Below are 12943 nucleotides of genomic sequence, written 5' to 3'. Positions count from 1 at the left end.
AATGTATAAATGCGTTTTATTATTACTTGAATAACACGAGAAGACTAACAAGTATTGAGATATTTTCTAAAAACTCCTGGTATATATGCAAACGACAGAGCATTGTAATTCACATGCGATAGGTTTATGGGGTCGCTGTATTTTCCCGAGTCCCATAGAGACATTTTTGTTAAAATATAAATTTTTATTTTTGGGTAACCCGTTTCCGATTAACGCTTTTTGTTATCAGAAGAGAAATATTTGTGTTTTTTATTATTAAAAAAAAATACTACAATTTCAAACTAATTCTGTGAGCCTAAGCGGCTCATAATTATGAATAGGTATCAAATTGTAGTAGAGTGGGTTCAAACCGAGAAACTCCCAAGAGCCTGCAACACTAACCACGGGACTGCAGTCCGACACTGTTTTCAGATTTATATAAACATTTAACACTTCAAAACGTTTCGAATATCTATCTGTACCTTTTTTTTGTGATAACGAAACAAAGAAAAAAAATTGGCAACCCTAGTTATATATGTAATACGACAATACATCGATATTCAAAATGAGCTTTAAAGGTATGTCTGTTTTACTAAATTGTGTATTAAAAATAAAACTAGGAAACGAAATACTTTCCAACTTGTATTTTGTCCTTTCTTTTAACGCGAGTACAAAAAAGTAATAGAATGATATTTATAAGGCGATATAAAGTTTAAAAACAAAACAAAAAGTAAATTAAAATAGTCGTTTTGAGTATCTATACTTAAAACCTATTTTTCCAAGTATTATTAGCAGCTGTAAAATTTTCCTTTACACATAAAAATATGTGAAGTAATATATTCATTATAAATATTTGAATAGATCTTTAAAAAATAGTAGTTGATATAAGAACAAAGTAAAAGAAATGATTTTGGAATTCCTTGAATTAATTTTCATTATAAATAAAAATGGGAATACCCCGTTTAGTACGTAGGCGTAGTGAGTTCAACGCAACGCGCATTATTGGATTATACGTCGCGTCGTCGGTTTAGGTTCAGGTTTAGTTAGAAAGAAGGCACTGACATTCGCAATACTTGCCACTATTTTTGTATTCAAAGTCTTCTTTTAGACGCTTATCGTATTATGTCTGAACCTTCAAAACTTGGTAAACATATTTTCATGCATGTTAAAAACTTTTTATACGTTGTGATACGCCTTTGACAATGGAAAAAAACACGTAACGAATATAATTATAACACCTATATGCATTGTGATAATTCATCCACTTTATTCACGTTTTAGAAATATTTAATCTTTTTATCAACTGATTTCGTAAAAGCATAGCTGTGTGTTAATTACTGCATTCGGTTGTATGATAAGATAAATTTATTCGACCCAAGAATATGTCAACACTCGTGATTTTTTGTAGTGCGGTATTTTTTAAAGAAAGATAAAAAAATATTTTTAAACTTATTTTAAGTTTACGTTTTATACTATAAATTAATTTGCATGACCAACACTTTGTCATCTATTAGATGAAACGCTGTATTTCCAATGTAGGTATGGGTCTGCGAGTTAGTAGGTACTAAAAATATTTATAACTAAAAAAACTAACTATCCATCACGCCATTTCCCCGCAGGGGTAGGTAGAGATAAAAAAAACGCCACACCAATATTTATTCGCACCAAATCTTCGCCTCTTCCACAGTTATACATCTTCTCATATATACACGCCGATTGTTCTGACTCCTGGCCTGACTACTTGAAAGTATTTGAAATTCTTGATCATGCTAAGTAATTACCAACCACGTCCACCTCATAAGTTTGTCTATCCTTTATTCACTCATACGATATGTTAATTTCAAAATATTTATAATTCAGTCAATATTTATTATTTTACGTGGTTTTACGTAGTTTGTATTAATTTGCGTTCAGTTAGAATACATATTAAGAAAGGTTTGAAGAACCCTCACGCGACCGTGAATACGAGACTAAGCCTGGTGTACTAGAAGGGGGGAAACTGAAAATGCCAGGAAAATAAACGGAACAGTTAGGACGCCTTACTTACTTCATAATGGAGCCCAGGCTAAGTTATCGCTTCACGTTGGATAACACTAACTTTAAACGATCGCACGGAATCTAATCCGAGGACAGGGCTCTATATGAAGCGGAATGAGGCCATTTTTCTACGGTGCTCAGACAGAAAATGATCAGAATTCAATGATAGCGAAGATTATGCAATCGTATTTGGATGCGAAATAATAAACCAACCTTTAAGCATATTAGAAAATGTTACCCAGTAATCGAAGCGAGAAATTCCGAGCAAAGCGTACATACGCATATGTTCATATGGAAGCTAATATTGTTACTAGATACCTATGTATATGAATATTATACGTCGATAACAGGAGCAGATGAAATCGAAAGAAATAAATTATTATATTCGTATTTAAAAAAAATGGTTTATTCTTTGTGGTATGATTTAACTCGTACTTGATTATTGCCATAATGTATAAAAAAAACTTTAAAAAGTAGCAAGTAAAAAGTAAATATAATCAACTTAGGAAAAAAATTCAACCATCCAATACTTCTAGATTATAAAATCTCAAAAAATAAGATTCTAGATAAATGGATTGTTTTTTGAATTGTCGTGCATAAAATATTTTTCTATAGTCAATGGTTTTCATTAATATAGTATGTTTTTGCAAGTAACAAATAAAATTGTGTCTCCATATAATTGGCTACAGTTTAAATGTATAGGCGTGTAACATAAATTTTAGGAAACAATCAGTTGTTATATAAAATGCAAGTGTGTGCATTAATGTAAAATATTTGCTTTAATAAATAATGTTAAAATAAAGCATTAAAAAAGTTATACTACTTGAAGCTTCTTGGACAGTTATTGCCCAATTTGTGTACGTTGAAAATAGTAATTTTTGACCATATTTGTTTACATACTATTAAAAAAGATTACTATATTAAAAAGTATTTTGTTTTTACTATTGTTAGATCTTACATACCTTTATGTAATCAGGATCCGGTTTAGGGGAATCTATATTGTTGTTGATGCTCATGTTTAGGCCACTGAAACAAAAATAGAAACATATTAATTAGTTTTTTTAAGTAATCGATAAAAGTAATTCAAATTAAAGGAAAACATGCTTAAAATAAAATGAAAGATAGAATACTTAAATTTTTAACAGTAAACTTCAAACAAAACCTCTGTATGTATATATTTCTCTTGTAAGAATTCCCAGATTAATAATTTTTAGAAGACGTGTATATAGTGTGATCGAATTTTTTTTTACATTAGAAAAATAGTTTTTATACAAAAGAAAATGATAAATTATTACATCAATTGTTAAGTGGTTACTTTACATGGTTAGGTACTTTAAAAATTGTATAATTTCTTATTTAAATTTTACTTGGAAAATAACACTATTAAATTATTCAAATATTGGTAGAGCATGCATTCACTTAATACAATTGCATAACCTTTTACTGTTCATATAAATCTAAACACGATTTATGTTATGCTGAATTTATTTATTCGTCGAAAGAATAATTGAGTTATGTTGAAAAAACAAACGTACATATTTGAGCCCAAATTTGTAAATATAGCGATGATAATAGTTTCTTTAATACTTATTTTAGGTTTCAAGGTGAAAAAGCTGTCACTAAAAATTAATAAAACCCGTTGAATCATAAGTCGCGTTTTGATTTATGTATATCGCTGTGGCGTAAATCGAGGGTAAGCGCATGAGTCACGTAAAGTAGGTTATGTCAAGCTTTATAACAAAAAAAGCTTTTTTGTCGTAGGGCTTTCAAATCTTTCATCTGCCTACAGGTACAAAAATAAAAACAACAAAAGAAGACTTTAAAAAATATTTTTATACAATAACTAGCCTAGGTACGCATTTCTGTATCTGTATTTTGAATATGTGTAATTTCATAATGTTTGAGAAGTAATGAAAATAAAATTGAAAATATCAAAAATGGTAAACTACAGCGGCTGTCAAGAAACACGCTTCCCGTCATGAGAAATATTTAGTACCTATTGCGTGTATTGTTGTTATGTTCAAAAAGTGACATTGCCATAACTATTACTCCAAGGGTCTCTTGTACTAATTAGTTCCAAAAATACTTAAATGTTTATAAACTTTATTTAAAAAGTAAAAGCGACCAATATATACACTGTTATGAAGAAATAGCAAATGCGTTTGGGTACCAAAAAATAATAAAACCATAAACATGCAAATAAAGAATATATAATATATTTGAATAAAAATATGGAAAACAGTACAAAAAAAATATTTAAAAAACATGCCCATTTTATATAGTACCTACTTCAGTAAAAGTACTAGCACTTCAGTACACAAAATAATTTTCAGGCGAAACTAAATTTGAAGCTTTATAGGAAAACAATATATAATATTACAGCTCCCTCATAGTATTAATAAACATAAATCATAAATTACGATGTTCGACTTAGCATAGATTACATTGATTTTCATCGCCGTACACACTATAATGATACCAGATTATTGGCTTACTGCCGCAAATTATGTTGAAACAAAAGCCTAGTAAGGGTACTTTAAATACAGTTTGTATTCATACTGTCTTCATACAAAGTTTCGGTGGAACCAATCGCCTTTAATCTCTACGGCCTTTGATGGCTTCTTAGTAAGTACTATCTACAACCAACATAAAATACAATACACACATATTTATGTCTCATTCGTTCCCAAATGGTATGGTTCGGGGATGAAAAAGATGGCTATATCGGGAATTCAAGGGTTGTATGCTTAGCTATTGTGTTGTCCGGCAGCTATCGAATATAATATCAAGTACTCGAATAGATGGCGAAATGGTCGAGCAAGATAACGCGTGTGAGTTTAATGTGAGCTGAATGTTAATTAACTTTCTGCTCATTGCCCCATCAATAGTCTTAATTACGCTATATTACTGCAAATAAAGGGCTTACTACAAGCGGTAGGTCGGTTTTAGAAATGGTTGTATTTTGAAAAGTAAGTAGCTTATACGTTTTTATATTGAAAATAAATGTTGTAACTAATTACCTAACTAACCATCATGCTGCTCTTCGGAAGGGATTCCACAGCAATCTGGCTTTACACGCAATCTTCGCCTCTTCTGCATTCATACATCTTCTCATGCATCTTTTTTTTCTTTTTCAAACCCTTATCCGCACCCCAATGGTGCATAGGGCACTGCATCAAATAAACGCAGTGTTTTCTAGATCTTTAACGCACCAAGGAAAGGTGATTAGCCCTTCGTTACAGGTACCAGTCTAGGGTAATCGTGAATAAATATTGAAGTGAAAAATCACTTAACTTTATTTGACTCCCCACTGGGAATCGAACCCGGGACCTCCAGAACGGTAGCCGAGCGTGCTGACCATTACACTACGGAGGCGGACAAATCATACATACACGTCGGTTATTCCGATTCCTAACCTGAATGACAACTTTCATGTAATATTTAAAATACTTGATCATGCTAAGCTTTCCTCGGTCTTCCTCTGCTGTTGGTAATACAACCACATCCGCCCATAAATTTGTTTAGCTATCCTTTCTTCATTCATTCGATTTGAGAATAAATTACAATATTTCGTACATATCAGTTGATTTTTATAAAATAAACGTGAAAAAATGTTTAAAATTTAAACTACTCTATTTACACTGACGAAATAATTTTGGGTATGTTGATAAAACGATTATCATTTAATTTCTCATGGCTAAATTCGATATTGCAGATAAAAAATGTACGATAAAAATAAGCAAGCAATAAACGGAATAGATTAAAAATATTCAAAACCGATAAGAAGACAAGCGTTAACAAATTATTTGACATGCGTAAAAATGGGAAGCGGCCCACATTTAGATATCCCCAAATATGGGCATTTTGTTGGTTAGAATCGCAAGCACCTAGCGTGCAACACGACACCCAACACGCGTAGGTAGGTATAATTAAAAACACATTTCGTTATAAAATCAAATACGCTCAAATGAAAATAGCAACTATGCTGTTTCGATGACTGTTTTTGAAACGTGTTCAGGATATGATTAATGAAATACCTGAAGTCTAATCAGCGATTTATTTACCTGCGTTAAAAAAATCAATATTGTTATATATGAACACGTTGTTTCTTATAAACACATTACGTTAAATCGTGGCATGTTCCAGTATGACGAGAATTTTGTAAAAAATAATGAATGTTGCTTTTCAAAGGAGTAGATAAGGAAGATATGATCTAGCTTTTGCTTTTGATAAAGAATAGAAGAACTTACAAGCATTGCAAACATTGTTCGTCGTAATCATCCGCATCTTCTTTGATTTTCTTTAAAAACGGCATATATCCTACTGCGTGCATCGTAGCAGGTCTTCAGATGGTTGTTATCTAAGAATATTTTATCACAAACACCTTATCGCTTAGTTAAATATCTCGACGGCCACGTAAGAATACAAACACACTCGAAGAATAAAAAAAATATCAATGTAAACCTCCGGAATACACTTGATAGGATAAAACGATATAAACGTATAAAACACTACGTACGTTCAACATGCAATTATTAATAAATAAAACAAATAAAAACTACGATATCTTCATTTATAAAACTATTAACGAACGCGTTTCGTTAGATTTGTATCACACGGTCACAAGTGCAAGGCAACTGAAACATTTTCAGCCTAAAATGAAGGTAGTGCGTGAATTTGTGAACGACGCCTGAAGATTATTGTCGTTCATTTCGAGCTTATCGGGTATTCGTATTAAAGAATATCGGTGGGATTATCTTTTATTATTTTGATCGATAAAAATTATTCACTAAAATAAATGTGCATATCCACCAATATAAGAAATTAACTAGATATTGTCTAAATATCTAAAATTATTCATTAAAAAGGTTTTTAATCGAATGATTGTTGAATTTTTCGTTTTGGCTACAGGTACAAAGGCGAATAAAAGTTTTAAATAACAGGAATTTAAGATACTTTGAGAAAATGAAAGGGAAGTGGAGAGCAGAAGCGCTGGAAGGCGTCCATGAAACATGTTTCATGATGAGGAAATTAGCATTATGGAAAGTAAGTTATGCCTTTACGCACGGTTAACGGGCTTAGAAATAGATAACGAGAACTTAGTTCCTACATTCATACATACGAATAATATGTGAAAACCGAAATGTAATACAATGAAGTACTAATAACAGAGACAAATATGCTTTAATAAGAGTTTTCACATGAAAATTAGATTCTCATGAATGTAACAGATAGTTTTAACAAAAATGTTTTACTAAACGTATGCATGGTATTATTTTTTTGTAAGATATGAATGCAGGGTGAAAAAAAGTTATGTCTCCTACAATTTTAAAACGACAGAATGAAGGAAAACTATTACAATAAAGTCTTGATAGTCTTAAATAAAAAGAACAATAAAAATTCACATGTATTTCAGTGCACTTCTGACCGATGCACAGGCAGATAGATTGTGCGTAGATACATGAGTTGCTCTTGATGAACACATTAGTTTATTTCACCAGATGCATCGCGATAACAACGTAATTGCTTCTCGGGATATATTGAGTAAAATGCAGTGATGTGGCACGTTTATTTTCACATATCCTATGACATAAATGATTTGCGTCCCCTGTGCGTTTGCCTTAATAAATGGACGTGTGCATCGGTACTAATAAAGGTGTGGATTGTAAAAGAGCGTAGGTATAAACATCTTTGGAATGTGCAATATTTTTTTACTAAACAATCGTGACAACATGCGCTAGTTGTTTATAATAATTTAAATGCAAATAATAGTTTAAAAATAATAAATAAGTATATATGAAACATATTTTTACAATATTATTTATTTACGTTAGTATAATTATATCCAAACTTGATTTACCGAATTAGAGATTAGCATAACTCGATGAAAGGAAATTGGTTGAATTCTCTGACAGTCGTTTTAAAAAGAAGAATGGGAGACGGTATATTATATATAAAAATATTTTCCTTTTCACAATGAGATTCACTGCTCGCTCTTCCTGTTTATTATACAAATTCCCGTCAGCAAATCCCCCCATATCGTCCCAAGCACACGTTTTGCAATTTCATCGAAATAATATTTTTCCGGACCTACAAAATACAAGTCCTCAAAAGGAAATTGTGAAAAAGAATACGTAAAATAATCCAGAACCACTTCCTTCTCTACGGCTGTTTGCCTTTTCGTATGGCCCAAATTTAAGGTGGCCAAGAAACCGATGATTTTCTTATGAATTCACTCAAATATGGACGGAGTCAATAATATGAATGTAGATTGGGTTGGGAAACTGTAAAAGTATCGGAATTGGTGAATCGATATCTTTTACAGATATTACGGGGTAAGTTCCGATATAACCTCACCCCGTAGACTTTCTTCGGGGAGTATTGCGTTTCGAAATGAATATATTCGGACACATTTACATGCCTTTAGTGAGATCCGCAGCAGTTCTAGGGAGTACAGATACGTGGGAATATAGGAACCGGCGAGGGATGGAAATAGAAGGATGCGAATATTCTGTTGAGAGGGTTTTATCGGATACGATAGGAAACAGGAGGTCTATAAAACTATAAATTAATAGATGAAACGAATAAATAAATATGTTTCTTAAATTTGAAAATTATATTCATTCTTGAGACTTGCTTGAGTGTAAGAGAAATACGGCATTGACTTATTTTACAATCTAAGAAACGTTAATATAATGTTTATAACGTGATAAATCTTTCCACTAATTTTATAAAATAAATTTACATGTAAATAATATACATTAGTTCAATGCAAATACTTACTGTTTATTTATGTTCGCTATAGATAATATTTAAATGTTGTGTATTATTTTCATAAAATTTTAGATTCTTATTATTAGGACGGAAGCAAAAAAAAGGTTCAAAAGTGAATTTTCAACACATGGGAAAAAGTATTACAAACTATTAATAAACAATGCAAGAGTGCTAAATAGAATCAAGTAACCAATTAAAAAATAAAATATTCTATTTATTATTGAAAAAAATAAAATAAAAAAAACCTTTTCTTTATACAATATATTAAGCATATTATAATTTTTAGTACAAATATATACCAATGAATTTTACAATAACATATTGGTTTATTGTATATACCTCGCTCAGATTTGATTTTATTCAACCCGGTTTTTCACAAACAGAGCAAATTGCGAACAAGGAGCATCATCACACATTGGTCTTGAAGATCATTTAGCAGAAGTCACGATATGAGCGATTTGCGTCAAACGTCAAAAAAAAGCGCCATAGAGGTTCCATTTTTGTTTAATTGAAAATCGTCAACAACGCCATTAAAAAAACTGTTTCGTTAAGCGTTTTTTAAAAACATTTCTTAAGAATGTGCTGCATTTTGTAACGTTTTATGAAACGGATAAAAAAACTGTTTCATTAAACTTTTTTAACTGTTGCATTTGTTTTTAACATCGCTTAAGTAATTTATAATAAAGTGTTTAAATCGGCTGTTAAATCTCTTTTTATGACGATTAATACCTGTTTCGTATTTTATAGGGAACAACATCATGTTGCATAAAAAATGAGTAAAAATATATTAAAAAGAAAAACATTTTCCTTAAACCAAATCAACTGCATCATAGATAATAATGGCGATAAATATGAAATATATTATATTATATTATATTATATTATATTATATTTATATAAAATAACATTATTAAGTTATGAAATCGATAATAAAGTTAGTTAATTCAGAGATACGAGGTATCTCTATTGATATTTGTTTAGATGGGTAATGATAATATAATTATGTACGTAAATGCACACACAAATATTTTAAAAGATAAACACAAAAATTGATAAATAAACTACATACATAATCAGTTAAGAGGTTGCAATGTGTAAACTGTGATAGTATAATATTTTGTAAATTTATGATTTTGAAGAAATTTATTTTAAAATTATCGAATATTACCTACTAAATAAAGGAAACTAAATTTAATTATTGCAATCAATTTGTATAGAATAAATCATTTTAATAGGTAAATTACTGGGTATTTTACCTATTGAATATGTATATACATAAAAGTGGGTAAAACTATACCTACGATACTTGATGCGAGATATATACGTAATATACGTGTTATATAATTATAGAAAGTATAATTTTTCTAATATATACGGATAAAAACGTATATTACACAAATATATTATAGTACATAGTAAAATAACAAATACATACTCGTAGTTTTTTTCCACATAAATTTTATTTGACCAGCGACCGGGTTTCGACGTAACCGATATCATAAGACTGATCCCAGTCTGATGATGTCGGTTCAGACGAACCCGGTTGCTGGTAAAATTAAATTTATGTGGAAAAATCTATATGGTAGTTATTTTTTTTATTATATAAAATGCAGAAATATCAGTACAAAATTTAAATCTAATATAATATAATGGGAGATAATGTAAAATAAAGGCGAATAGGACGGGCGGGCTAGTCGTATCGTATGTACACGAGTTGTTACAAATGACAAGACGAATAGTAAGTATTAGGGCGGCTCGAGTACTCACTCGTTGGGGCTGGCGGGGGCGTGGGCGGGGGCGGGGGCGGCGGGGACGGCGGGCAGACGGTTGGCGTTGGTGTCCAGCGCGCCCGCGCCAGGGGAGATCTTGCCCGCGAGCGCGTCCAGCGAGTGCAGCATGGCGGGCGGCGCGGGGGCGCGCGGGGCCCGCGGGCGCAGCGTCCCGAGCGCGGAGCGCAGCAGCAGCCCTAGCGCCGCCGCCGCTCCCAGCGGAGCCCCCGCCTTCGGCGACACGCCCCCGACGCTGTACCTCCGCAGCGGATCCTCCACGGTAACGGTTATGTCTCTCAGCTTGGCGACTCTCGAGCGCTCGGCGGCTGCGGCGTGCGTGCGTGCGGGGCGGGCTGAGCGGGTGCGGGCGGCTCGGGCTGGTGGCGTCGCGCTGGTCCGCAGTGTACTGAGCTCCGGGCACCTAGTGCTACGGAGGGCACCGGGGGCCGGGGCGCTCAGCCGCCTGCCCCCGCGCCCGCGCTCGCGCCCTTCTCGCCTCGGACCATCTGCCGCCCTGGTATCTTATCAGCGATGGTGCTATCTTCCCCGAGAGTTCTGTACACACGGCGATAACGGAACCTCGGCTGGTGCTCTGCGCGCTCGTCACATCTCCTATCCACTTTCACACTAATATCTTCTCTTTTGCCACACTTTATTCACGTACTTAAAATAAACTTATTTTGTCCTGAAAATACCATACAAAACATGTTATTTTTTTATCGATGAAATCATCGATGACGTAAGTGGATTACTATCTCCGATTTCCCGTAAGAGTATTTTTACATAAGCACCTGCCTCGCGTGGTCGGTGTAACGCGTTCTTTATCAATTTCTTAAGATAAGACAAGGTACAGATAAGAGATATTTACTTTGAGAATTGTGGAACACAAATATGGAGCTATGCACACGTTTACCTACTCTGAAATTCAACAAAAGTTGACAATTAGAAGGTAAATAAAACGCAATGAACGTCTTCAGAAATAATATGATCCCAAGATAGTCTTTCCGTTTGTTTTGGCCTTTTTTTTAGAATAGCGTTGCATATAGAATATATTGTTTTTGCCAATGTCAAGTTAATTCAATAATATTATTTAATTATAGATTATGTTCAACCTTTTATGAAACTATAAATTGATTCCACTATATTTTTAAAAAGTAACTAAAGGATGGTAGATAATTGGGTTCCTGCCGCTAGGATGAGTTGGATATTTGTAGGAATGGGAATGAGCGGGGCCAAAGTTTTAAAAAAATGTTGGCATTTGGTCATTCATTGGGCAAACAAAGAATATGTGGTTAAGGTCTTTCAAAACGACATTCGCAAATGGGGGAGTCAAAGACACCAAACTTCGCAAGGTGCTGTCTCGTACAGCAATGTCCCATCCTCATTCGACAAATGGTGGATATAGGTATCTGTCTTGTTCATCGAAATTTTCTGAAACCTAAGACGAGTTGGAAAATTAGGCTGAATAAGAGAGTAATGATTTCCTTTTGTTTTGGCCTTATTGGAGTAAGATTATTTGATTAAGATTGTGGATATTATATTAATAGAAATCGGCATATGTTTTAAAAACCAAGTAATACAAAATATAATAGGAAGTCGATAAAAGAAATAAGGTAGGTACTTATAATAAACATTCTTAATTTATATAGGTAATTTATTTTTTATGGAATCAAAATAACGATGCTTCGATTTTCGTGTATTTTCAAAGCTAATTCAAAAGCGTAATTTACACACAATTCAAATATGAAAGCAATTTCAAATGAACACTAAGTACTGCTAAATGACTGCACGTATAATTGAAGCGAACGTTTCATAATCGGAGTATTTATCTTTGTTGACTGTGGAGTAAGTTTTATCTTTTCTTATTTAATTTGCTCGAAACTAGGACGGCCACTCATCGGCTCGCCTGCTCTTCTTGCTCGGTTGCTCTGAGCCGTTTTGCAAGACTTTGAGAATAATTAATGGCGAGGAAAATATCATCACACCCCGCCAGCAACGCCAATTATGGCGGGGATGATTTAAGAAAGCGGCGATGTGAGATGGGACTCGCTACTGAAATATTTACTCCATGGTCGGGCGTGAATTCAGAATGAGAGGCGATTAACTGTTTTCTTATTTTCGATCGCCTACAGCGCCCTCTAGGGTTTCGTAACAATGTATAAATACACATTTTTCACTCATTAATTGTATACTTTTGAAGAAAATTAAAAAGCAGATTGGTTAAAAAAGTAAACAAGAAAAATCTTCATTAAAACTCTAATCTGGAGCATACTGATGTATGGAAGCGAAACGTAAGGTATCAGGCATGCATAACAGAGCCGGCTGGAGGCGTTTGAGACGTGGTGCTACAGGCGCATGTTGGAGTTTCATCGGTTGGAATATGA

General features: G+C 33.2%; 1 protein-coding gene across 9 annotated transcripts in view; it reads right to left on the bottom strand.

Moving 5' to 3' along the window:
• The window catches only part of LOC148311612 (CUGBP Elav-like family member 1), an 87902-nt gene extending 76833 nt beyond the window's left edge, over positions 1 to 11069 (bottom strand). For 2 of the 9 annotated variants that reach the window (XM_088256270.1, XM_088256273.1), the window contains exons 1-2: positions 10558 to 10825; positions 2979 to 3042 (exon numbers count right to left, since the gene is read on the bottom strand). In XM_088256270.1, the coding sequence (XP_088112396.1) occupies positions 2979 to 3042; positions 10558 to 10688 (195 nt within the window). In that variant the 5' untranslated portion in view covers positions 10689 to 10825. Of the gene's footprint in view, positions 1 to 2978; positions 3043 to 6266; positions 6657 to 10557 lie in introns of those variants that run through there. The other 7 variants (XM_088256278.1, XM_088256272.1, XM_088256276.1 and 4 more) reach the window with 7 other exon arrangements.
• Positions 11070 to 12943: the final 1874 nt, after the last annotated feature.

This window comes from Brachycentrus maculatus, unplaced genomic scaffold (assembly GCF_059751285.1).
Source record: "Brachycentrus maculatus isolate JH-2025_06_01 unplaced genomic scaffold, ASM5975128v1 h1tg000060l, whole genome shotgun sequence".
NCBI lineage: Eukaryota > Metazoa > Arthropoda > Insecta > Trichoptera > Brachycentridae > Brachycentrus > Brachycentrus maculatus.
This window is presented reverse-complemented; position numbering and strand designations above follow the sequence as displayed.